General features: G+C 38.7%; 1 protein-coding gene across 2 annotated transcripts in view; it reads left to right on the top strand.

The window, feature by feature from the left end:
* Nucleotides 1–9265, top strand: part of EDIL3 (EGF like repeats and discoidin domains 3) — a 478798-nt gene extending 469533 nt beyond the window's left edge. For both annotated transcript variants that reach the window (XM_005683400.3, XM_005683401.3), the window contains one exon: nt 6099–9265. In XM_005683400.3, coding sequence (XP_005683457.2) covers nt 6099–6248 — 150 coding nt within the window. In that variant the 3' untranslated portion in view covers nt 6249–9265. The remainder of the gene's footprint in view (nt 1–6098) is intronic.

The following is a 27973-nucleotide window of genomic DNA, read 5'->3' on the forward strand; positions in this document are numbered from 1 at the left end:
AAAGTTATAAACGTATTTGCCAGTTCATTCAGTCCTTTTGTTAACCTCTGTGAAGTCATCAAGTTTTCCATTAGAATCCTTTCATTTCTTACCTACTTCTGAAGCTTGTATTTATCCAAAAATCCTTTCTAGAAGCTTCTTGAAGTGGAAGCATTTTTGCGAAACTTGGTTAGTGCTGTGATACTAGCTAGAATTATGACTGATAACATTTTACCTGGACATAGCGGAATTTTAAGAACTCCATATAGTTTCTAGGATATCTATATTAGTAACATTTACCATACAATATAACCCAAGATTTATTACTCACTTGACAGTGTGTTGTGTGCTTAGTCACTCAGTCATGTCCAAATCTTTGCAACCCATGAACTGTATGTAGCCTGCCAAGCTGTCCATGGGGATTCTTCAGGCAAGAATACAGGAGTGGGTAACCTTTCCCTTCTCCAGGGGATCTTCCCAACCCAGGGATCGAACCCAGGTCAACTGCATTGCAGGCAGATTCTCTAACGGACTGACTTGACAATACTTCCCATGTAATTCTGCATACAAAATGAACCTAATTAGTGTAATATCTCTTTCAGGGATGCTTCAGGGGCCCTCTGAAGCATCCCAAAGTTAGCTAGAAGTCAAAAGTGCTGCATTAAAATGAGTCAGGAAGTTTTGTCAACAAATGTCAAAAAGGTTTAGAACACTCAGTCAGATAGAATTAAATGTCATTGTGAAACAATAGCTATTCACTTAGTCAAAGTAACAATAAAGTATTTCAGAGGCAATATAGAACTGATCATTTAAGAGGTAAATAAACTTAAATCTATTATCAGAGGCAGGTCAACATCTGAAGAAAGCATGTGCCCTTAACAGAGAGAAAAACCAAATTCAAGTTTTTGTACCAGCTTGCATTTAAATTCATTTAAAGGTAAACTTAATTAATTAGTAGTGAAAGTCACTCAGTCGTGTCCGACTCTTGTGACCGCATGGATTATAAGCTGCCAGGCTCCTCCGTCAATGGGATTCTCCTCCAGACAAGAATACTGGAGTGGGTTGCTATTTCCTTCTCCAGGGGATCTTTCTGTCCCAGGAATTGAACCCAAGTCTCCTGCATTGCAGGCAGGTTCTTTACTGACTAAGGTATGAAGAAAGCCTAAACATAGTCCTAACCATGCATGAAACTCTTTTCTCAGGGTCCACTTTCCACAAACCTTCTTATCACTTTCTGTATCAGTTACTCTTTTCTCCCATTCAGAAATAGCCACCTGTAAATCAGACCTACTTCCTTTTCCCTCATAAAATGCAATTCCATTCCTCATACCTTCTTTACTGGAAACTACACATCCTACCTTCCTTAAGCAAACAAGAACTGACCTTTATATTAGCATTCTATAGATTGGTAACCATAAATACCAGTGATAATTTCTGAAAACATTTCTTATAGAGAACATCTTAGGATGACACCAAACGTTATTCATTAAGAGTCTCAAATCTCCTTAGTTTCGCCGTAAGAGGAACATAGTGTTCAGTAATAAATATTTCAAATTCTTATTCTATTTGGAAATGATCTAGCTATTCAATAGACTTCCAACACTTAGTTTAGCACAACCCTTACAAATTCAGATTACCTCATTCTGGAGAAACTATTTTAGACAGACATTCCTAAAGTGTAATTATTAATAGAGTTTGTCTAAAAGCTCATATATCATTTACATTATTTTTAGACGTTTCCTCACTCAAGGTACTTTCCTTGCTGACAAACTTGTAACAGATATAATAGTATTTTACATATTAAACCTAGGCACAATGAAAATATTTTGCTTCATGTTAATGACTCTTAGAAATGTCTATATTAGGTCAACAAACAAACAATAATACCAGGTATTTAATACTGAATATTTCCCAATTCACATGAACCTGAAATTCATTTAGGTTTAATTTATCTTGTATTTAGAACTGTTTGATTTGTAAGTGCTTACTTTTCTTTAGGCCAATTAGAGCTCATTTACAAACCAGTCTCAGCAATCTAATCCAAAAACAAAGACACACACGGAGACCATAGGCAGATATATGTCCCAATAGACACAAAAGAGATCTCATAGCTTTGCTTTCCAAACTTAGTTATAAATCAGATATCACAATACAAAACATTAGTTGTTAACAACAGTTGGAATAAGATGATTTTTTAAAGGCTTTGATCCCTTTTTTCTTTTGGTTTCAAGAATTAGAGATTGTTTAGATAAGATAAGGGCTTCCCTGGTGGCTCAGATGGTAAAGAATCTGCCTGCAATGTGGGATCCCTGGTCCAGAAGATCCTCTGGAGGAGGAAATGACAACCCACTCCAGTATTCTTGCCTGGAGAATTCCATGGACAGAGGAGCCTGGCAGGCAAGGAGTCGGACACGACGGAACAACTAACGTGACTGCACTACTAGATAAATGATCCAGAGAGCTCTGGTCTCAAGGCATAAGAAGAGTTAATTCCTCAGGGGAAGAATTCTTAAAGAAATTTTTTTTTTCTTCAAACTTTCTCTGAAGTCTTCAATACACTGTCAAAAATCATATTTTTCCATGGTCATAGTTTTATAGCCAAGATTCAGATAGATAGTGCTCAAATTGGCCCTGATAACAAGAGCAGATTAGCCCCAGCAGGGAGTGTCCCTATGGGGAAGTGGGGGTCTTAACTTAATCAGACCTAGGCTGTTGATTATAGGAGAAAGTCCTGGACATAAGGGAACTTCAATCCATTTTCCTATCCTGTGTCAATAAAGATCTAATATTTTTAGGCCATTTTCCTTGTCCTTGGATCATAGCTATAGGTTGACAAGTCATTTAAAACATTTTTCCAAGGGGTACCCAGGTGGAGTGTAGAACCTTAGAAGAAGGTCTTCCCATATTAGCTTGAGCAGTTTTGTACCAGATGTCTGTGTGTTCAAACCAAACCAACAAAACCAAACCAGAACCTTACCAGCTGGGAGTGACACTCTAAATAAAGCAGAAGTCAAATGGCATAAAGTCAAATGTGACTTCCCAGTCCCACTAGACCTGCAACTTGGCAGAGTCAGTGCTAGCAGCCATTTTTCAGCTCTGATATAGTTGCAAGCGATTTCTTGTTTCCTACAAAGAAGTTACTCTATTGTTTCCTCTTTTAGAAACTTCTAGATAACCAATAAAAGCAAGCATGGCTGGCCTTTTCTAATCGTGCATGAAAAATATCAATTTTGGAATATCAAAAGAGCCCCAATTTGGCCATTTTAGGTTGAGATCTCTTTTAGTATAATTTCTCCAATTAAGTATGTACTTGCAAGTATGAGTTCTGTAAGTATTGTACATGAATCTGCCTGGAATGTTAGTCAGAGGTGGGCTTTCTGATGCCCCTGTTTTCTGTTTTTGAGAGATTCTGTTTCCCATATTAAGTTGAGTTTGTCAGGGATAAAAATCACTAGTGAAATTGTGTAGTGGGCCTGTGTGCTGCTTGTGAGCTTAACTCCTTCAGGAGTTAGCCCAGAGTCATTTCAGCCCGTCTTACGTGGTGGCTCAGATTCTGCCTCTGGCAATCTAAGACCACCATGGCTTCTCAGGTCGCTGAATGGCCAGTTCTTATCTGCGACCCTGGGGTGAGCAAGTGTTTTCATTAATGAGTGGGTTTCCCTGTGGGACCGCTGCATGGGATGAGGACTAGGTAGCCACCACTCCAGTAAATTTCTCAGTCACCTGACAACACCGAAATCTGCTAGGAGGAGTATTGTCACTTTTCTTCAGAGCAAAGCTCTCGTATATTCTCCTCACTTTTATCCTGACAAATTCTATAAAGGCAGTTGATTTGAGGAAAAGCGTCCGATCAGCCTCTTACCTAACCACTCAACAAAACCACTCAGTCCCCTACAACAGAGCAACTTTGGCATCTTTCAGCCAAGACCCAGGTATTCCTCGATTTTTTTCAATCCAGCCCCCACCCTCAGTACCTTTCCACCGGGTGGAAATTTCTCATTGTCTTCCAACCGAGCCCAACTCAGTGTCTAGCTCTTGGGTGGCTATGCCCTGACTGTTTCACCCACCCCCAGTATGTTTCCACCTGGGAGGGAGCAGGTAACCTGCTCCACCACCAAATAAAACTCAGAATCTCAACCAATACAGGAGATTCGAGAACCAGAAGAGACTTACCCAAATTCATCTGCATTCCCTGAGGAGGTAGATGGGCTCAGGGTGCCGCTGCTGGTACCGAAGTTCCAGTTCTTCATGGGGCTCAGACGAAGGAAGGAATTCCACTCTGGGTCACTTCAGCGGTTGTCATAACTGTCAACTAAAAAAGATGCACAACTTGAGAGTTGCAAGTTAACTTTTCTTTGGAGCAAAATGAGGACTGCAGCCTGGGAAGCAGCACCTCAGAGATTTCTGAGAGAGTGCTCCAAAGAACAGTAAGGGACGGTCATCGTGTAAGGTTTTGGTGAAGGGGGAGTTCAGGACCATTAGGCACTCATTTTACAAAAGGTTTCCTGCTAGTCAGGAGGATCTGATGTCATCATGAGGGATTTCATGTTTTTCTAGGTATGAGGAGGTGCCAGGATTGGGGTCATAAAATCTGTTCCTGAAAATATCCAACTATCCAAAGACCCATCCCACCAGATTCCCTGGAGCACAGAGTGCCTCACTCCACCCTGAACTCCCCCAGTGGGTGTTGAAGGTCAACAGCTGCAGCAGCACAGGGTTCAGTCTCCGCAGAGGCCGATGGCAAATGCCCCTGTTGTTCAGTCGTTGACAATGCTCTTGGCTAGTGCCAATTTGTAGTTGGCATTTTATATTACTGTGATGTCCATTGTAACTTTTCCTTTCCAATTTCCAAGTGTCCACAGCACAAGTAAGCACACGGGAAAACCTCAGTTACTCATGCCACGTACCACTACTCCATGCTCTACCAGCCAGCTGCTAATTTTGTTTTGTTTCTTTCTGAAGCAAGCACATCTCAAAGTTTACTATTCTAAAAGCCTTCTGGGAGAAAAATAGACAGACAAAGTTCAAAAATCTTTGAAATTAAAGAATGAAGAACAAAGTCATGCAATGCCCTGCGTCAGGACACTATAGGTCACAGTGATCTCAAGAGTATTGTATGGATCTAGGAATTAATACAGAAGGCAAAAAAAAAAAAAAAGTATTTTAAAAATAGCATTGATTGGCGTTATCTCTCTTGATACTGGGTTGATTTTGTTCTCTAGGTGAGAAATTAACAAATGACCCTGTGATAGAGACCATTATGTGCACCAGATATCCACTTGCTCCTCTCCATTTCCCAACATCATTTGCAATTTGGCTGAGGTCATATAGTTAGTTAAGGTCAATGCAATGTATCCAGAAATTATTTAAGCTGCTTCCATACCTTGGTTTTTTAAAACACCCTGCACAATCTCACAGCTCTTTCCTGTTGGCCGTTGTGAATGTGAATGCTGCATTTTTCAGATACTAGCTAAAATTTGCAACAGCCTGGATCTCTGAATCACTCTTTAGAAGAGACCACCTTCAGCAAACTGCCTGACCGACAGCCTGTGCCAGAAGCAAAAATAAATACCTATTGCATTAAAAAAAGATCTTTTTAAAATACATAAAAATGATAAATCTATGTATTCCTGCTTCAGAAAACCAATTTTCAACTTATTTAACTCTTTAAATATTCATTGCCTGTGTTGCATGCAGCTTACTTCAGTCATGTCTGACTCTTTTCAACCCTATGAACTGTAGCCCTCTAGGTTCCTTTGCAACCCTATGGACTGTAACCTTCTAGGTTCCTGTGTCCATGGAATTCTGCAGGCAAGAATACTGGAGTGGGTTGCTGTGCCCTCCTCCAGGGGATCTTCCCCACCCAGGGATCAAACCTGCATCTCTGACTTCTCCTGCATTGGCAGGCGGGTTCTTTACCACTAGCATCACCTGGGAAGCTCATTCATCACCCATTCAGTTTTAAAATTATCATTAAGAAAGCGGCAGCAATGTGTTTTTTAAAAAACATGGTTATCAGACCTCACATGTGGTGGGGGGAAATCCAAACAAGAAAATAATAGAAATAACTCCCAAGAAAAGGAAGGCCAAATGATTAATAGTCTGTTCTTCTTTGCTAGGTTTTCCAGGGCAATTTTGACAATGATACTCACAGAAAAAATGTCATTGATCCTCCCATCTATGCACGGCACATAAGGATCCTTCCTTGGTCCTGGTACGGGAGGATCACACTGAGGTCGGAGCTGCTGGGCTGCACAGAGGAAGAATGAAGAGACATCACAGGCCTCATCTCTATTTTCCTTAAGTATCTCCATGGAATGAACTCTGCAAAATCTATAGGAAACTGAACAGGATTTTTCATGAAAAGTGCTCAAATTATGGTAGGCCACTAACTGTCTTCTTAAAGAGGTCTAAGCCTGCCTTTTCAATAGTTTAATTTGATTTTTATCGTTTAAATTCCTTAAGCAACATCACATTAACTGTGAATGAGTTTTTTCATTGTTTTCTTATTCATACTGGTTGAAATGTATTAGGCAAAGAAAGAAGCACTCTTGATAGCAAGGGTAAAACAATCTTATAGTTATTAAATAAAAGCAAGAGTTGTCAGAGCTTTCGTGATCAATACTGAACTTATAAAAAGAATACTGCAATGTTAGCAATAAGTTTTGTCCTTCTGTAATGAGTCTATATTATCCTAATTATTTCCCGGTGCCTACCAAACACTGTCAGTGTTTGTAATCGAATTTTGAAGATGAATCTGTAACATGCAGTACTAATTGATATTGTAATTTTCATTTGACTTTTATTTCTAATCAGATTATATGATCTTACTTTCTGTGCTATTCTATATTCTATATATTACATACTGCCTGAATAAGTTCATATTTTTACCCAGTTGACTTTTGTCCTATTATTTGCCTAAAAAAGTATGCTTGTGTGTATATATATATATATATGCACATACACACACACACACATATACATGTGAAACAGGATTGAGTATCAGTAGATTGAGCATATTTAATATCAGTAGATTAAATCTGCAATTCTTTGGTTTTTGAAGGAAGCTATAACTATGTAATCTTGAAATACTTCCTTAATTAAAGACCCCAGTACTACCATCTTGCAAAATAAACAAAATCCCATTATGTTTCTTTAAAGCAAAATTGAAATCTTTGTTTTGATGGTATTTACAAATAGTCTTATCTTCACTTTAAAATAATAGAATAATTATTTGTCTATTTTAAAAAATTTTTAGCAAATATTGACATAGTACTGCATAACTTGGCCAAGCATACTCATCATTTCTTTGTTCATCTCTGCATTTCCTGTGAAACTAGAATTTTATTGAGGTTTGAAACTGGTGATGGTTTCTCAGGAAAGCACAATGTGTAGATATTTGTGAGGAGAAAAGTATTTACTAATGGCAAAGTAGTCAACCATTTTCAAGGTAAAAATTGATTTCTATTTATTTTGCTTCAAAGGTCCTAAAAAAAATAAGCAATTATCATAACAATTTGTTATTGATAATGGAGGTTTCATTGACATTCTCACAAATTAAAGTTCTCACTGCCTCCATGAAAGTCCTCAACATCTAATTTATAAGCTTTACCAGTGTTTGTTTCATTAAGGCTTAGACACAGAATTATTGGAGTTTTAAATTAAAGGTTCTGGAAAAGAAAGTATGGTATGTGTACAAAGCTTTGAGGTCCTGTGCAACACTAAGTTGTTTTCTTTTTCGTTATTATTTGTGCTGCATAACAAAAGCCCCTAGACTGTTACTGTCTTGTCTGTCCATGTGTTAACAGCATTTCTTGATGATGTATATATGGAGTGGTCTTCAATCATAGTGATGATTTATAAAGAGAAAGTCAATCATAATGGCATTTTTAATAAAAGCAAAATTAGTACTGGCTGGCCACATATTTGGCCTATGCCTACATGCTTTCTGCTTCAGACTCTATTATAAAATTGTTACTTTGACGCATCTGAAATGGTGATCAGTTTTTAGCATATTAAAAAAAAAAAGCACTGCCATGTCGTAAATAACATCTTCTTAAGATAGCTTTCAATTGGGAATGTAACTATATTTAATTTACTAAATTGTAAGATCATATCACAAGTAAATACTTTGGGTCAAAGGTATATACACATTTACTCTGCAGCCAATGGCCCTTATTTCTTTAAAGATTTACTGTCCCACTGAACTCTCCCTTGATTCTCTACATAGTATATTTTTAAAGTTATGAGTAATTTTTTGCAATGATTTACTTTCTCAGAATTATGCATTGCTTCTTATGATGTTTTATTTCATTGGTAGTTTAAAAAGATATATTTTCAAAGAGCTTGCTAAAATGTTGTTACCTTTTTTTAGAAATGCATAGAAATGGCTTTTGTTTCTTTGTGCATTTTCTGTCTTCTGTATATGCTTTTCACCAACATGGAATATCTCTTTAACCCACAATGCCCCAGATTAATGACAATAAAGGGACTCCCTGTAGAAATGTATTGTGAGGTAGTATATAGCTTTTGTGTAATTTCTATCAATGACATTAAAGTGAAGCAGATTTATTCTGTTTAAATTCACAGTAAAGCAAGTAAAACCTCATAAGCACAAGGCACAGAAGAATCACCTAGCCTTCACCATGAGTAACTATAACATGCTAACTTTATAATCCAGGAAGTTATAATTTTAAACATTTCCAGTATATCTGTCTTATTAAAAGCATTTATCATAATCACTAATTCTAGTTTTAGGGTTGACTTTCTCTTTCTGAATGGCTTCATAAAGGTTTATGTGAATTTTGAAGACTTAAGGTACTAATGATTGTATCTTTGCTAATCAACAAAATATGAAATATAATATTCATTGCTGGCGTCTGATGTGTCAGTAAGTACAGAAATAAGTAAGATACAAATAACCTTTGCAAACTTTCAAGCTGTGTAATATTCCAATGTTGGGTTTTTTCTTTGTAATATATACTTAAATCATGTAGGATGTTGTAAAATCAGTATGACCTTGTCTAGTCTTCAAAGTTAAAATAAACTTTTGAAAATCTGGGATACTATTGAAGCAGTTGTAATCAAACACATTTGTAAGAACACACAAACTGTCTGAATATGAATATGCACTACTCTTAACTACATGCTGGTTTACTTTTTCTTTGTACAGGAAAATTAAAAAAGTACAGAAAAAGGAAATCATATTAGCCTTCAAATGTACATTGATATCTGCCAAAATGGCCTTTGCAAAATTATTAAAATTTGTGCATTTCTCCTGCTCTTAGCTGTGGAAATTTTATTGGAATACTAATAACCCAAAATCATTTTTTTTTTTTTTTTGCGTCATGCATAATTAAAGTCTTGTGCTCCAAGATTGATCTGTCCACTGGTAAGCAGATGCTATTGCTGGTATTTCTATTGTTTTTAAGTACATGACTCTCAGGAATATAAGGAAGAGATCTAGTCAATAGTAAGCTATCATACAAATGCTACTAATATATCTATCTATGTAACTCTGCTGCTGCTGCTAAGTCGCTCCAGTCATGTCTGACTCTGTGTGACCCCATAGACGGCAGCCCACCAGGCTCCCCCGTCCCTGGGATTCTCCTAGCTTCCACTTAAAGAAAATCATAACACTTAGATTCATCATAAACCCTGTTTCACCTTCTCTGAAAGTCACTGGTAAATACTGAGTCTGAGAACTTCCTACTTTTTAGATATTTAGATATCTTAAGATTCAAAAAATTTAGGGGAAAAAAATTTGCGATATTAAACATTGACTCCTTAGTTTCAACTTCAATGAATGAACTATCAGCTTCAATGAATCTGACAGTTACATACTAGCTTATTATATATGTTTGTGTACCCATACATGTTCCTATTTAACTGCATTTTAATATGAATGGTTCAGTGGGTTTCCATTGCTTGCCTGGTTTTCACAAACCCAATGTGTTCAAATATAAGCAATTATACATATTTTTCAATAGGCCAATAAAACTTATGACAACATCTATAGAGGGTAAAATTCAACATCTATACCTTATAAAATTCTGTGATAACAGAATAATTATTCAACAAAATTTTCTACTATGAGACTTTTGAAATTACTCGTTCAAGAACATTTTCAGGGCAGAAAGTCTGATCATACTGAAGTTTGACTTGAAAAATAAGAATAGCTTCATGAATCGAAAATATTCTCCCTATATAACATAAAATTTTAAAACAACCAACACTTCAGCTTTGAGTACATGATTTTAATATTTTGTTAAAAAAACATTAATTTTTATCATTAGAAATGCCATGCTCTCTCTCTTCCCAAACACTAGTTTGAAATAATATTGACAATAGAGGTAGTATGCTGTTTATGAAAAATACTGTCACAAAGGTTTCTTTGAGATGCAAAAGAATCCTTTTACCTGAGCAGTTAAAGTGGAGGATTAAACCACTTTGCTAGCTGAGAAATATCTGACCTTGAAAGAGAATGCATTGTCATTTGTCTTTACAAAGAAAGAACACCAAGTGTAGGTAGCAATTTTTCCATTGGTTTTGAAAAGGAACTCGGATTCCTTGACTCTACCGCCACCGTAAGAGGCTATAATTCACATTGGATGTTTCAACACTGCCACCAAATAAAGTATTTTCCACAGTAGGCAAGGAGCAGTTACTCAGAGTTATTTCTATTAGGTGAATTTGGTAGCAGAAATGGGAAAACATTTTTGGAAAACACCCCTAGTTGTTTTTGCATATCTTGGCAGGAGTTGATTCAGCCATTAGAAAACACGAATGCTGTGGAAATATGGCATAGTGTGTCAGCAAGTGGTCACCACATGACATGATTAAACATTGCATATGGTGACTGACTCTGATTTAATTTTATTTTACCGTCCTCAAGGGTATGAACCACACTCTTCCATATTTTCCATATTTATGTAAAATCCCCATAGAACCATACATATGCTCACATATAAATGTGTTAATAATGATGATAAATGGTGACATAAGCTCAACCTGCTGCCATCTTGGAGAGAAGTAGAGGCAGTGAGACTGGTGGTGCATTCAAACAATATATCCCCCACAGCCTCTGTGGGAGCAGCTTTGGGAAACTTCCCTAGGCATCAGGCCAAAACGCTGTGGAGGATTAACAGGAAGACAACTGGGAGTAGTCTCCATGCCTGAGAGAGAAGGAACGCTTTGGGTGATAAATTACTTAAGTGACCAATTAAGCACAGCTTTACCCATATTTTATAACTTTCCCACTTTTTAGAATTTTAAAGGTAAAATTAAAAAAAAAAAAAAAAGACTTGCCTTTCAGGAAGACAACCATAGCGGGCCAACAGCTGTGGCAGAGAGAATTCATACAGCACTTCTCAAGGCCAATGGCAGTTTCCACCTCAGCCTGGGAAAGAAGTGAACAGAGGTTAAAGATGGCATCTTACAAAGTAAGCACTAAATAATCAACTGCAAGAGTTTAATTTCCTCAGTTCTCAAGTTTCTTAGATAATGACAGAGATTTTTGTAAAAAACAGTAGAAGCATCCTGCTGTGATCAGAAGGTCATATGTTGGACTCCTCACCCTCAAATGTGATGGTATAGCAGGTGAAGACTTTGGTGTATGGCATTAGAGTGGAACCCTCATGAATGGGACTAGTACTCTTATAAAAGAGCCCGATTAGAGTTCCCCAGCCCTTTCTACCAAGTGAAACACTAGCTGTGAGCTTAGAAGCTGACCCTCACCGGAAAGTGACCGTGCTGGTATCTTGAACTTGGACTTACCAGCCTCCAGAACTATGAGCAATGGACTTATGTTGTTTATAAGTTACCTAGCCTATGTTTTGTTATAGCAGCCTTAATGGACCAAGACACATCCCAAAAAGGAATATGGTCTTAGTGGTATAAATACCTGGATAATCTGCTGGGGATATGGACTTCTAAACAATAGTAAAATGTTTTTCAGATTTCCAATGAAGAGAAATTGGTGGGTTAGGACTAGTATTTGATTTTTGTAAGTAAATACATTGTGGGGCGGGGGAGAGGGGAGCAGAATGACTGCATTGTTAAAGTTCTTTCACAAAGCATTATTATTGCAGTTATAATCCTATGTATATACCTGTTCCTGATCACTATACTCATTATTTTTCTTCCTGTTATATAGCAGTTGAAGTTTGAAAACCACTGCCATATGGTCCCAGAATAGCTTTCTAAATGGGTGGCATCTCCAGGCTGCCAGGTATGCTGGGGGCCCAATGTGAGTTTAGAGTCAGGTTTAGATGGATCCTGTCAACAGGAGGCTTTTAGGGCCTGGTTGGAGGCAGAGAAGGCATGTGGTGCTGGAGGTCTAAGAGACGCTAAGAAAACAAATAAAGATATTACACAGAAAATTGTGTCAAGTTTTCTGTGGTGGGCAAAACCCTTTGTCTCTTTCCCCTTAAAATACTTTAAAAAGTTTGTCTTTCTTAATTTCATTGTTTTTTTTTTTTTCTGCTAGGAAAGATGTACCCAGGTGTTGAGTACAGCTCAAAGGTGGGTTTGTAGCGTGAGCAGAGGCTGCAAGTGGAGACTTGGCACTTGAGAGGCTAAATATACTGCAGATTTATATATCAAAATTTGTTTCTGTGAAAAGACGATGCTTGGTTTTCTTTTTTTTTAAGGATTTTTCTACATTTAAAATGGACTTTAAAACTTCTCTGGCTTAAAAGTCCATAAGCTGATCTCCCACCCCCCAATACCCTTAATCTAACCTTTTAAGCCTGTCTTTCAGAAACTCACAATTCTGTGCTTGAGAGTTTTCCTACCTAAACCTAGTATCACAAATACTTATACCTCCAAATGGTAGCATTAGGCTGTATTTCACAACCTGTAAGATATTGAAATCTTTCACTGGAGATATAAAAATTTTTTTCTTTCATAAATAATGCTATGGAAACTACTAAATCAATATTAAGGAAAGATTAACCAACCTTTTTTAAAAATCCTTCTTTAAGATAAGTTTAAGAACGATATAAATTTCTAAAAATACAAAGATGGAAATACTCTGACCTTCAGGAGCTCATAGTCTGGAGGATGGGGGTACAGGGGAGACAAGGAAGCCAACAGTCATAGTGGGTGCTGTGACAGAAATATACTCAAAGTGCAAAGAGAACACAGAACATGAGCACTCATACAAGTAAAGGAAGCATGTCAGGCAAAGCACCCTGGGCAGGGAGGAGGAACCTCTGAAAGGACATCAGAACCGTCCACTTTAATATTCATGGCCCCTGAAAACTATAATTGACTATTCATGACAATTCTAGGAAGAACTGATTAACATTTCCTCTTTAGAAGAGAAGAGAAGCTAAAAGAGGTTAAGGGATTTGCCCAAGGAACACCGCTCTGATCTGCACCTAGACCTGATGACATCTCCTTCGCACTGCAATGCCCAAGTCTGAGGCTGTTGAAAATGCATTTCATTACATACTAGTACTTAACAACAGGAATGATTTGCCTCCAGGCAGCTGTCATTACTTTGCAACTTCTCATAGTGTCCTGAATAATTGAAGATACTAGTATTAACTAGTAATGTTTTTGAAATAATTCATTAGTGGATGAGGTGTTGATCATCACATGAATATATGAGGAAAGATCGTCAAATGATGAACAGCTAATGACTACTGTGAGATATTTGATAGCATCGATTTTTTAAAAGGAGAATAAGCCCCAAATGTCAAAGTGTCCACTATCCCAAGTCACAATTAATGGACTGTCTTCATGTGTAACGCGTGAGACTGTCAATGTAATAATCAAAACATTTATATTTAAGAAAATTTTGAGAATAGCTTTCAATATATAAAAAGAATCCACATATATTTTCAGTTTTTAAAAAGAATTCCAAATAACATTCAAAAAATATAAAATATAAAACCACCTCTTCTTAAGTTCTGGTACCCAATATCTGTGAGTTGCTTGATCAGAAGAGAAGCTAAGTAGTGAACAATATCTTAGAAAATAAAGTATGTTTACTACTACTACTACTAAGTCGCTTCAGTCGTGTCCAACTCTGTGTGACCCCATAGATGGTAGCCCACCAGGCTCCACCATCCCTGGGATTCTCCAGGCAAGAACACTGGAGTGGGTTGCCATTTCCTTCTCCAATGCATGAAAGTGAAAAGTGAAAGTGAAGTCACTCAGTCATGCCCAACTCTTAGCGACCCCATGGACTGCAGCCTACCAGGCTCCTTCATCCATGGGATTTTCCCCAAGAGTACTGGAGTGGGTTGCCATTGCCTTCTCCAAAAATATGTCTACTAACCCAATTTAAGGAACTGACATCTTAACAATAAATAGATGGCATTATCTTTTTCATTCCCTGATGATTTTTCAATTAGTAGAATTAGGGACTTAACCAGTGACTAATAACCCTGTGCAACTTCATGTAATTAGTAATGAAATTTCTACAACTTGATTTAAATAGTCAAATCTCTGTCAATGTTTCATCAGTGAAGCAGGATAAGCTAAAAGAATCTTAGACAACTGGAACTAAGGAACCATCAACTCTGGGATGCATTTGTTTAAATGTTTAATTCCCTAGGTTGTATTCATCCAATATCTAAATGTGTTCAAGAAAAAATAGTATATAACCTAAGTGAGTTCTTAATAGTTTTAATGACTAATGAATCTTAACCCCAATATTTGAATTATATCCTTGCTAAAGCTGAAATCATATATTTCTCTAAAATCAGAAAACTGGTAGTTATGGTCTTTTATGACTACCCTGTTTTTCCCCTTTCACTTATCTTCAACATTTTCTTTAAACCTACTCAATATTTTAAATAATCTTCTGAAAATGTTAGGTCTCAAACTGGATAAGGTACACTGACTATAATGAAAAGGCTATTTATGATCCTTATCTTGTTTATGCTTTTAGTAGGCCTATTTAACAGTAGCACCTATAAGCCTGAAAGATATTCAATCTGCAGTCTAACATGAGTACCTGATTATCTCTATGCATTTCTGCACATTAAGTTATTCTGAGTCTTGGTTTTGGGCCAATATTCTTTTCCTTATTATACACATTGTCATATATGTATTTCTATTTTCTTTTTAAAAAACCATTTTCACGGTAAATTATGATTTGAAACCTGTGCTGCAGGCACTCTCTCATCTAAGAAATTTATTTAGAGTCTTCTAAAGGCAAAAGGACTCATAAAAATATCAAGTGTGAAATTTATGCCCACAACATTTGTGTATGGCCAAATAGATTGTGCCATGCACAGAGGAGACAGGCCAAGAGATATGAGTGAAGGCTGGTATCTAGCCTCTTTCCCATTTGGCAAGCTCAAACCCTGAGGAAGATCTGTCCACACAAAGTGCCTTTGTGTATATCATATTCCCACAAGAGGTGCCTTTGCCAATTTTAATAAGCATCTTATATTCTGAGGGTAGAGGCTTATTAGTTTCAGTGCCTGACTACTACTTCTATTAAGCCAATCTTCCAGTATAGAAGACTGTTATTATCTTACATTTTTGTAATATGTTTAGCATATTCTAAATATTTCCTCTGGAGAAGAGAATGGCAACCCACTCCAGTATTCTTACCTGGAGAATTCCATGGACAGAGGAGCCTGGCAGGCTCCAGTCCATGGGATGACACCCCAGTATAATCTTAAGCATAAAAGTGAAAATTCCAGATTTGCTTCAATTTCCTCTCCTCTGTGTTTTAGATCACAAGTTGCACCTAATAAGAGTTTGGAGGTCCTGTTTTCCTACCACTTATTCCTGAATTTTAAAATGGCTAAAATAAAGGAGTGGGCACAATGGTTTCTTTGATAGCTCAGTTGGTAAAGAATACTCCTGCAATGCAGGAGGCCCTGGTTTGATCCCTGGATTGGGAAGATCCCCTGGAGAAGGGAAAAACTACCCATGCCAGTATTCTGGCCTGGAGAATTCCATGCACTGTATAGTCCATGACGTGCAAAGTGTCGGACATGACTGAGCAACTTTGACTTACACAATGGCAGAGTAAAAAGACCCTGAGTTTACCTCCTCTCGTGAGAAAATGAAAACCACAACTATCTACAGAACAACTATTGATGAAAAAGACTACAAACTACCAGAAAAGATTTTCTGGAACTAAAGACATAAAGAAGGAGAAGGGAGGAGGGACAGACCTGTGATATAATCAAATCCCACGCCCACCAGGTGGGTGCCCCACAGACTGGAGAGAGATTATATTACAGACGTTCTCCCACAGGAGTGAGAGTTCTGAGCCCCACATCAGGATCCCCAGCCCAGGGCTCCAGCATGGGGAAGACAAGCCCCCCCAGAACATTTGGCTTTGAAGACCACTAGGCCTTAATTGCAGGAGCCTCACTGGACTCGGGGAGAGACTTCACTCAAAGGGCATCACAACAAGCATGTGCACCAGATCCCAGAGAAAAAGCAACAATTGGCTAGGAGCCTGACCAAGGAGGTCAGACCTACCTGCTGGTCTTGGAGAGTTTCCCAGTAAGCTGGGGAGGTGGCTGTGGCTTACCCTAGGGACTTCCACAATGGCAGCAGGCATATTGGGGAGCATTCAAACGCATGAACAGTACTGTTGGTGGCTGCCATCTTGGCTTATCAGCACCAAGACCTGGCCCCACCCAACAGATTGTTGGTGCCAGCGCTGGGATGCCTCAGGCCAAAAAACTAACTGGATGGGTAGATATCCCACCCATCAGCAGACAGCCTTCCTAAAGACTTGAGTTCACAGCTGCCTCTAGACATGCCCCGAGACCCAGTCCTGCCCACCAGAAGGCTAAGGCCCAGCTTTACTCACCAATGAGCAGGGACCATCCCTCCCCAAGAGGAAGCTGCAGCCACTAGACCAATATCACCACTAGGGCACACAAGAAGCACAGAAACTATGATCCCAACAACCTGCAGACGAGCCTGCCAACAGCAAGCTAGACCCTATCCTGGGACTAGCTGGGCCCCAGCCTTGCCCACTAGCAGGCCAACACATCTTTCATGATACCCAGGACTCCAAAGCCAACTGTGTCAGGAACACTGCACCCCCAAAACCAACAGTCTGAAATGAGCCCAGAGACCTGTGCGCCCTGCACCCAGACTCCAGGAAGCAGCTCTGCCTGCCAGTAGGCACAAACCCCAGAATCTTAGGAGCTCTGATTCTATCCTCCAGTGAGTCAGCAGTAGTCCCAGGGCCCCTAGGGTTCTACAACCAGATATCTCATGACCAGGACCCACTAAACAGCAACCAGCGGCATCCACAGAAGGCAGGGCCTGGCAACCAACTGGACTATGGGCCAACCGAGCCTACCAGACCACCCACATAGTCAGTTCACCACAACAGAAGGACCCACACAACTCCATAGAGCATACTGCTTGGGTGATGAGAGGGAAGTGAACCGTTAGGCTGCATAGGATGTCTCCTATGGAAGGCCACTTCTCCAAAGTTGAGAAATGTATCTAACCTGCCTCATACATAAAAATATGAATAGAAACTTTGATAAAATAAGGCAGCAGAGGCAAATGTTTTAGAAAAAGGAACAAGATAAAACCCCAGAAGGACTAAGGGAAGATAGGCAATCCACCTAAGAAAAATTTCAGATTAATGATTGTAAAGATTATCAAACAGCTTGGGAGGAGAATGGATATACAGAGCAAGAAGTTAGATTTTTTAAACAGAGTTAGAAAATGTAACAAACAATCAGAGATGAAGAATACAATAAATGAAATGAAAAATATAAGAGAAGGAATCAATAGTGGACTAAATGATTCAGAAGAAAATGTCATAGTCTAATGTGTTATTTAAGGCTGGCTTCTTCTTATTGATTTTCTGGAATAATCTGGATGATGTGGGGTTTTAAAGTTCCCTAGGTTTATTGTATTACAGTTGATTCCTCCTTTATGCCTGTTAATATTTGCCTTCTATAGTGAGTTCCTCCTATGTTGGAACACATTAAAATGATCATGCATCATAATCAAGTGGGAATTATCCCAGGGAGGCAAGGATTTTTCAATATCCACAAAAATCAGTGTGACACCCAACATTAAAAAATTGAATAAAAAATCATACGATTATCTCAATAGGTACAGAAAAAGCTTTTGATAAAATTCAACATCCATTTATGATAAAATCTCTCCAGAAAGTGGAAACAGAGAACATACCTCAACACAGTAACAGCCATATACAGCAGGCCTACAGCTAGCATCATACTCAATGGTGATGAAAAGCTGAAAGCATAGCTTCTAAATCTCAAACAAGACAAGGATGCCTGCTTTTGACACTTTTATTTAACATAATTTTCCAAGTCCTTGCTACAGCAATCAGAGAAAAAAAAAGGAATCCAAATTGGAAAGGAAGAAGTAAACTATCAAATGTTTGCAGATGAAATGACAACTACACAGAGAAAATCCTAAAGACACCACCAGAATACTACTAGAGTTCATTAATTCAGTAAAGTTCCAGGATATAAATTTAACATACATAAATCTGTTGCATTTCTATACACTAACAAATAAATGTCAGAGAAATTAAGGAAACAATCCCACTTACCATCACATCAAAAAGAATAAAATACCTAGAAATAAACCTAACTACAGAGGCAAAAGACCTATACTCTGAAAGCTATAAGATACAAATAAAAGAAACTGAAGATCACACAAATAGATGGAAAGGTATACTGTGTTCTTGGATAGGAAGAATCACTATTGTTAAAATGGCCATAGTACCCAAAACAATCTACAGATTCAATGCAGTCCCTATTTATTTATTTTAGTTGAAGGATAATTACTTTACAGCATTGTGGTGGTTTTTGCCATACATCAACATGTCACAGAATAATTTTAAAGTTTTTATGGAAAAACAAAAGACCCCAAATAGCCAAAACAATATTAAGAAAGAAGAACAGAGCTGGAGTAATCACCCTTTCTGACTTCAGACTTCACTACAAGACTACAGGGATCACAAGAGTATGATACTGATACAAAAAAAGAGACACACGGGTCAGTGGAATAGGACAGAAAGCCCAGAAATAAGCCCACACACTTATGGTCAATTAATCTGGAACAAAAAAGGCAAGAAAATAGAATGGAGAAAAGATAGTCTCTCTAGCAGCACGGCATGTAAGAGAATGAAATTAGAACATTGTCTAACAACATACACAAAAGATAAAATGTATTAAATGCCTAAATTTAAGACCAAACAGTATAAAACTCATAGAGCAAAACATAGGTATACCTTGCAACAAGAGTTTTTGGATTCATCTCCTACAGTGAAATTCAGATCAATCACAATTATGTCTACTACTGTGGGCAAAAATGCCTTAGAAAAAATGGAGTAGCCTTCATAATATGAAATGCACTATTGGGCGCAGTCTCAAAAATGACAGAAAGATCTCTGTTCAATATCACAGTGATCCAATTTTATGCCCCAACCATTAATGCCAAAGAAGCTGAAGTTGAACAGTTCTATGAAGATCTACAAGATCTTCTAGAACACACACACACACACAAGTCCCTTTCATCCATTTTATCATAAGAGACTGGAATGCAAAAGTAGGAAGTCAAGAGATACCTGGAATAACAGGCAAGTTTGGCCTTGGAGTAGAAGATGAAGCAGGGCAAAGGATAACAGAGTTTTGCCAAGAGAATGCACTGGTCATAGAAAACACCCTCTTTCAACAACACAAAGAGACAACTCTACACATGGACATCACAAGATGGTCAGTACCAAAATCAGACTGTTTATATTCTTTGCAGGAGAGGATGGAGAAGCTCTGTACAGTCAGCAAAAACAAGACCTGGAGCTAACTGTGGCTCAGATCATGAGCTCCTTACTGCAAAATTCAGACTTAAATTGAAGAACATAGGAAAACCTCTAGGCCATTCAGGTATCACCTAAATTAAATCCCTTATGATTATATGGTGGAAGTGACAGATTCAAGGGATTATATCTGATAGACAGAGTGCCTGAAGAACTATGGATGGAGGTTGGTAACATTGTACAGGAGGCAGTGATCAAAAACATCCCCATGAAAAAGAAATGCAAAAAGGCAAAACAGTTGTCTGAGAGGGCTTACAGAGAGCTAAGAAAAGAGAAGTGAAAGGCAAAGGAGGAAATCAAAGATATACCCATCTGAACGCAGAGTTCCAAAGAATAGTAAGGAAAGATAAGAAAACTTTCCTAAGTGAACTATGTAAAGAAATAGAGGAAAACAGTAGAATGGGAAAGACTACAGATCTCTCGTAGAAAATCAGGAGATACTAAGGGAACATTTCATGCAAAGATAGGCACAATAAAGGACAGAAATGGTATAGACCTAACAGAAGCAAAAGATATTAAGAAGTGGTGGCAAAAATATACAATAGAGCTATTTTTAAAAGATCTTAATGACCTGGATAACCATGAAGGGGTGATCACTTACCTAGAGACAGACATCCTGGAATGTGAAGTCAAGTGGGCCTTAGGAAGCATCACTATGAACAAAGCTAGTGGAAGTATTGGAATTCCAGTTGAGCATTTCAAACCCCAGATGATGATGCTGTGGAAGTGCTGCACTCAATATGCCAGCAAATTTGGAAAACTCAGCAGTGGCAACAGGACTAGAAAAGGTCAGTTTTCATTCCAATCCCAAAGAAAAACAATGTCAAAGAATGTTTAAACTACCGAACAATTGCACTCATCTCACACACCTAGCAAAGTAATATGCCTAGGAAAGTAATGCTCAAAATTCTCCAAGCGAGTCTTCAACAGTACGTGAACCAAGAACTTCCAGATCTTCAAGGTGTATTTACAAAAGACAGGAACCAAAGATCAAATTGTCAACACCCACTGGATCATAGAAAAATCAAGAGAGTTCCAGAAAACCATCTACTACTGCTTCACCCACTATGCCAAAGTCTTGGACTACATGATCACAACAAACTGAAGAATATTCTTCAAGAGAAGGGAACACCAGACCACCTTACCTGTCTCCTGAGAAAACTGTATGCAGGTCAAGGAGCAATAGTTAGAACCGGACTGGGAACAATGGACTGATTCCAAATTGGGAAAGGAGTACTTCACGGCTGTATATTGTCACCCTGCTGATTTAACTTATATTCAGAGTACATTATGGGAAATGCAGGGCTGAATGAAGCAGAAGCTGGAATCAAGATTGCTGGGAGAAATATCAATAACCTCAGATATGCAGTTGACACCACCCTTATGACAGGAAATGAAGATGAACTAAAGAGCCTCTTGATGAAAGTAAAAGAGGAGAGTGAAACAAGCTTAAAACTCAACATTCAAAAATGAAGATCATGGCATCCAGTCCCATCACTTCATGGCAAATAGATGGGGAAACAATGGAAACAGTGACAGTCTTTATTTTCTTGGGCTCCAAAATCACTGCAGATGGTGACTGCAGTCATGAAATTAAGACACTTGCTCCTTGGAAGAAGAGTTATAACAAACCTAGACAGCATATTAAAAAGTAGAGACATTACTTTGCCGACTAAGCTCCATATAGTCAAAGCTATGGTTTCTCCAGTAGTCATGCATGGATGTGAGAGTTGGATTATATAAAAGGTTTAGCACTGAAGAATTGATGCTTTTGAACCGTGGTGTTGGAGAAGACTCTTGAGAGTACCTTGGATAGCAAGGAGATCTCTTAAGGAGATCTTAAAGGAAATCAGTCCTGAATATTCATTGGAAGGACTGATGCTGAAGCTGAAACTCCAATACTTTGGCCACCTGATGTGAAGATCTGACTCAGTGGAAAAGACCCTGATGCTGGGAAAGACTGAGAGCAGGAGGAGAAGGGGGTGAGAGGCTGATATGGTTGGATGGCATCATCAATCCAATGGATATGAATTTGTTCAAACTGCAGGAGATACTGAAGGACAGGGAAGCCTGGTGTACTGCATTCCGAGGGTCACAAAGAGTCGGATACATCTGAGTGACTGAACAACAGCAGCAGCCTAGACTAAAGGAAATAAAAGCAAAATTGGGCCTAATTAAACTTAAATGTTTTTTCACAACAAAGGAAACCATAAACAAAATGAAAAGACCAGCTATGGAATGAGAGAAATTATTTGAAAGCAATGCAACTGACAAGTGTTTAATTTCCAAAACATACAAACAGTTCATTCAGCTCACTACTGAAAAACAACCCTATCTAAAAAATGAGCATAAGACCTAAACAGACATTTTTTTCAAAGGGGTGGCCATCCAGATGGCCAACAAGCACATGAAAAGATTCTCCACACTGCTAGTCTTACAGAGATACAAAGCCAGTCTATGTCCGATGCAGGATACAGCATGCTTGGGGCTGGTGCACGGGGATGACCCAGAGAGATGTTATGGGGAGGGAGGTGGGAGGGGGGGTTCATGATTGGGAATGCATGTACACCCATGGTGGATTCATGTCAATGTATGGCAAAACCAATACAGTATTGTAAAGTAAAATAAAGTAAAAATAAAAATTAAAAAAAAAAGAGAACTCTAATAGAGGTACTACCTCACACCTGATGGTCATTCTGACCATCAACAAAAAGCCTACAAATAACAAATGCTGTGGAAGGCATGGAGAAAAGATAACTCCTCGACACTGTTGGTGGGAATGTACACTGGTACACAACTGTGGAGAACAGTATGGAAGTCCTTAAAGAACTAAAAATAGAGCTACCATGCAATCCCTGGGCATGTATCAAAAAGATTCATGCACCTCAGTGTGCATAACAGCTATTTACAATAGCTAAGACATTGAAGCAACCTATACGTCCCTCAGCCAATGAATGGATAAAGAAGATGTGGTATATACCTGGGTCTCCTGCATTGCAGGCAGATTCTTTACCATCTGAGCCACAAGTGAAACTTATACACACACACACTCACAAACACACATAAAATGAAATAGTGCTTGTGTGCATACTAAGTTACTTCAATTGTGTCCGACTCTTTGTGACCCTGTGGATGGCAGCCCACCAGGCTCCTCTGTCTATCGGATTCTCCAGGTAAGAATACTGGAGTGCGTTGCCAAGCCCTCCTCCAGGGGATCTTCCTGACCCAGAAACCAAGGTTCTTTACCACTACCACCACCTGGGAATACTCAGCCATACAAAGGAATAAAATAATGCCATTTGCATGAATGAAAACAGAGATTATCATCCCAAAGTAAATCTGAGAAAGAAAAATGTAAGGTATCATTTATATGTGGATGAAAGTGAAAGTGGAGAATAAAAAAGTTGGCTTAAAGCTCAACATTCAGAAAACGAAGAACATGGCATCCAGTCCCATCACTTCACGGGAAATAGATGGGGAAACAGTGGAAACAGTGGCAGACTATTTTTGGGGGGCTCCAAAATCACTGCAGATGGTGACTGCAGCCATGAAATTAAAAGATGCTTACTCCTTGGAAGAAAAGTTATGACCAACCTAGATAGCATATTCAAAAGCAGAGACATTACTTTGCCGACCAAGGTCCGTCTAGTCAAGGCTATGGCTTCTCCTGTGGTCATGTATGGATGTGAGAGTTGGACTGTGAAGAAGGCTGAGCACCGAAGAACTGACGCTTTTGAACTGTGGTGTTGGAGAAGACTCTTGAGAGTCCCTTGGACTGCAAGGAGATCCAACCAGTCCATTCTGAAGGAGATCAGCCCTGGGTGTTCTTTGGAGGGAATGATGCTAAAGCTGAAACTCCAGTACTTTGGCCACCTCATGCGAAGAGTTGACTCATTGGAAAAGACTCTGATGCTGGGAGGGATTGGGGTCAGGAGGAGAAGGGGACGACAGAGGATGAGATGGCTGGATGGCATCACAGACCTGATGGACGTGAGTCTGAGTGAACTCCGGGAGTTGGTGATGGACAAGGAGGCCTGGCGTGCTTTGATTCATGGGGTCAACAAAGAGTCAGACACGACTGAGCGACTGAACTGAACTGAACTGAACAAATGATACAAATGAACTTATTTACAAAACAGAAATAGACTCACAGACAGAAAACAAACTTATGATTACCAAAGGGGAAAAGTGAGGGGATATTAGGATTAAAGCAGAAGATATTTTTTTTAAAGGCAACAAGAATACACAAAGAACTATACAAAAACATCTCAATGACCCAGATGACCATGATTGTGTGATCACTCAACTGGAATCAGACATCTTGGGTTCCAAAGTCAAGTGGGCCTTAGGAAGCATCATTACAAACAAAGCTAGTGGAAGTGATGGAATTCCAGCTGAACTAGTTCAAATCCTAAAAGATGATGCTGTCAAAGTGCTGCACTCAATATGCCAGCTAATTGGGGAAAGTGGCCACAGATTGGAAATGGTCAGTTTTCATTCCAAACCCAAAGAAAGGCAGTGCCAAAGAATGTTCAAACTACTGCACAATTGCACTCATCTCACATGTTAGCAAAGTAGTGCTCAAAATTCTCCAAGCCAGGCTTCAATAGTACATGAACCATGAGCTTCCAGATGTTCAAGCTGGACTTAGAGAAGGCAGAGGAACCAGAGATCAAATTGCCAACATCTGTTGGATCATCGAAAAAGCAAGAGAGTTCCAGAAAAAACATCTATTTCTGCTTTGTTGACTATGCCAAAGTCTTTGTGTGGATCACAACAAACTGGAAAATTCTTAAAGAGACGGGAATACCAGACCACCTGACCTGCCTCTTGAGAGATCTGTGTGCAGGTGTAGAAGCAACAGTTAAAACTGGACATGGAACAACAGACTGGTTCCAAATTGAGAAAGGAGTATGTCAAGGCTATATATTGTTGCCCCTGCTTATTTAACTTATATGCAGAGTACATCATGCAAAATGCCAGGCTGGATGAAACACAAGCTGGAATCAAGATATCAGGGAGAAATATCAATAACCTCAGATATACAGATGATACCACTCTTATGGCAGAAAGTGAAGAAGAACTAAAGAGCCTCTTGATGAAAGTAAAAGAGGAGAGTGAAAATGCTGGCTTAAAACTCAGCATTCAAAAAAACTAAGATCATGGCATCCAGTCCCATCACTTCATGGCAAATAGATGAGGAAGCAATGGAAACAGTGACAGACTCTTTTTCTTGGGCTCCAAAATCACTGCAGATGGTGACTGCAGCCATGAAATTAAAAGACTCTTGCTCCTTGGAAGAAAAGCTATGACCAACCTAGATAGCATATTAAAAAGCAAAGACATTACTTTGCTAACAAATGTCTGTGTGGTCAAAGCTATGATTTTTCCAGTAGTCATGTATGGATATGAGAATTGGAACATAAAGAAAGCTGAGCACCAAAGAATTGATACTTTTGAACTGTGGTGCTGTAGAAGACTCTTGAGAGTCCCTTGGACTGCAAGGAGATCAAACCAGTCAATCCTAAAGGAAATCAGTCCTGAATATTCATTGGAAGAACTGATGCTGAAGCTGAAACTCCAATACTTCAGCCACCTGATGTGAAGACCTGACTCATTGGAAAATACTCTGATGCTGGGAAAGATTGAGGACAGGAGGAGAAGGGGGTGACAGAGGATGAGATGGTTGGAGGGCATTACCAACTCAATGGACATGAGCTTGAGCAAGCTCTGGGAGTTGGTAATGTACAGGGAAGCCTGTTGTGCTTCAGTCCATGGGGTCACAAAAAGTCAGACATAACTGCACCACTGAACTGAACTGAAAAGTGAAAGTAGTTGCTCAGTTGTGTCTGACTCTTTGCAAACTGAACTGAACATATAAAATGGAAAACCAACAAAGACATACTGAAGAGTACAGGGAATTAGATTCAATATCTTGCCACATTGTATAATATTCTGAACTATATATATTTTCATAACTGAATCATTTTCCTGTATACCTAAAACACTGTAAATCAACTACACTTCAATATAATCTATAATAGTAAAAAAAAAAAGTTTACTGTATATACACCATTTTAAAAAGCTAGAATAGTTATAGTAAGAATATCAGATAAGTCATATACTGGACAGAAAAATTAAAAAAAGATTCTAGAAACCTCTTTATTCATTAAATAAGTTACTATTGAGTGTCTGGGGCTTCCCTGGTGGCTAACATGGTAAATAATCTGTCTGTAATGCAGGAGCCCCAGGTTTGATCCCTAGGTTGGGAAGATGCCCTGCAGAGGGAATTGCTACCCACTCCAGTATTCTTTCTGGACAAACCTAGATAGCCTATTAATAAGCAGAGACATCATCTTGCTGTCAAAGATCCATATAGTCAAAGCTATGGTTTTTTCCAGGACTCATGTAGAGACATGAGAGCTGGACCATAAAAAAGGCTGAACACCAAAGAATTGATGGGTTTGAACTGTGGTGCTGGAGAAGACTCTTGAAAGTCCCTTGGACTGCAAGGAAACCAACCCAGTCAATTCTAAAGCAAACCAACCCTGAATATTCACTGGAAGGACTGATGCTGAAGTTAAAGCTCCAATACTGTGGCCACCTGATGCAAAGAGTCAGGTGACTGGAAAAGACCCTGATGTTGGGAAACAGTGAAGGCAAAAGGAGAAGAGGGCAGCAGATGAGATGGTTAGATAGCATCTCTGACTCAATGGACATGAGTTTGAGCAAACTCCGGGATATAGTGGTGGACAGGGAAGCCTGGTATGCTACAGTCCATGGGGTCACAGAGAGTCAGACTTGACTTAGCGACTAAACAGCAATTAAGTGTCTACTCAGTGTGGCTTGGACTTGAAGAACCACATAAACTAGCTGACATTCTACTGAACTCAGAGAGCTTGCTAATAATAACGGTAGAATTTGGAGAGGAACTGATGCAAATTGCACCCCTTCATATGCAAAAGCTTTTTTTATTGCATTGATTTAAATTGCACCTTTGATTAAGTGCCTGAGACCTTTGTTACTGACCCTTCCTGAAGAATATGCTTATAGCTGGTAAAATATTGAATCTCCCAATATTTACCTTTCATCCTATCTATAAAATATTTCAGTTACTTTTTTCCTTCACAGTATGTTTATTGGAATATTTTAATCAAAAATTTATTTAAGAATGCAAATAAAACCAAATATCCACCCATTTATATTATAGTTTATGGTTTATATTGCATATTACCAAGAAACATGGAATGAAAGGCAGAGTGTTGTTTTTGCAAATTTGAATTGCTAGGTGATTCCACAAAAACTTTTATTAGAACACTTCCATAATTAACAGGGCATGAGACTCACTGATTTATATTCTAAAAGGATTCTTGAAATATTAAAAACATATGTCTCCTAAGTTAGCTTCTGGTTTAAGCAAATTTATTCCTCACAATCACAGGAAAAGAAAAGCAATGGTTTCCCTATAAGTCATATTTCTTTCTGTTGGCATATCCTTTGGTTTTTTCAGAATTTATGTAATGCTGCCTAAATAAAAGTATAATTGGGCCCTACCACAATATCAAGCCCTGAAATAATAACTCTGGTTCAGCTGAAATTTACATTAGCTTAGAGAATATTTATTAGGATAGATTCATTCCACTGGAATGGTTCAGTTCTACGTGTTAACTTTCAATAACATTACTTATCCTTTTGAGAGTTATAGGGCTTCCCTGGTTGCTCAGACAGTAAAGAATCTGCCTGCAATGCAGGATACTCAGGTTCTATCCCTGGGTTGGTAAGATCCTCTGGAGAAAGGAATGGTTACCCACTCCAGCATTCTTGCCTGGAGAATCCCTTGGACAGAGGAGCCTGGCAGGCTACAGTTCATGGGATTTCAAAGAGTGAGGCACCACTGAGCGACTAACACTTTTACTTTCTCTTTAAGAATTATATTCTTACCTCTGCTAACTGTTTTATCTTCCCCAAAAGTTATTCAGGCTCAAGCATTGACAGTATTCAAGGAATGAAGTGAAGTCGTTCAGTCGTGTCCGACTCTTTGCGACCCCACGGACTGTAGTCTATCAGGCTCCTCCATCCATGGGATTTTCCAGGCAAGAGTGTTGGAGTGGATTGCCATTTCCTTCTCCAGGGGATCTTCCCAACCCAGGGATCGAACCCAGGTCTCCTGCATTGTAGGCAGACACTTTA

The sequence above is a fragment of the Capra hircus genome, chromosome 7, assembly GCF_001704415.2.
Source record: "Capra hircus breed San Clemente chromosome 7, ASM170441v1, whole genome shotgun sequence".
NCBI classification, from domain to species: domain Eukaryota; kingdom Metazoa; phylum Chordata; class Mammalia; order Artiodactyla; family Bovidae; genus Capra; species Capra hircus.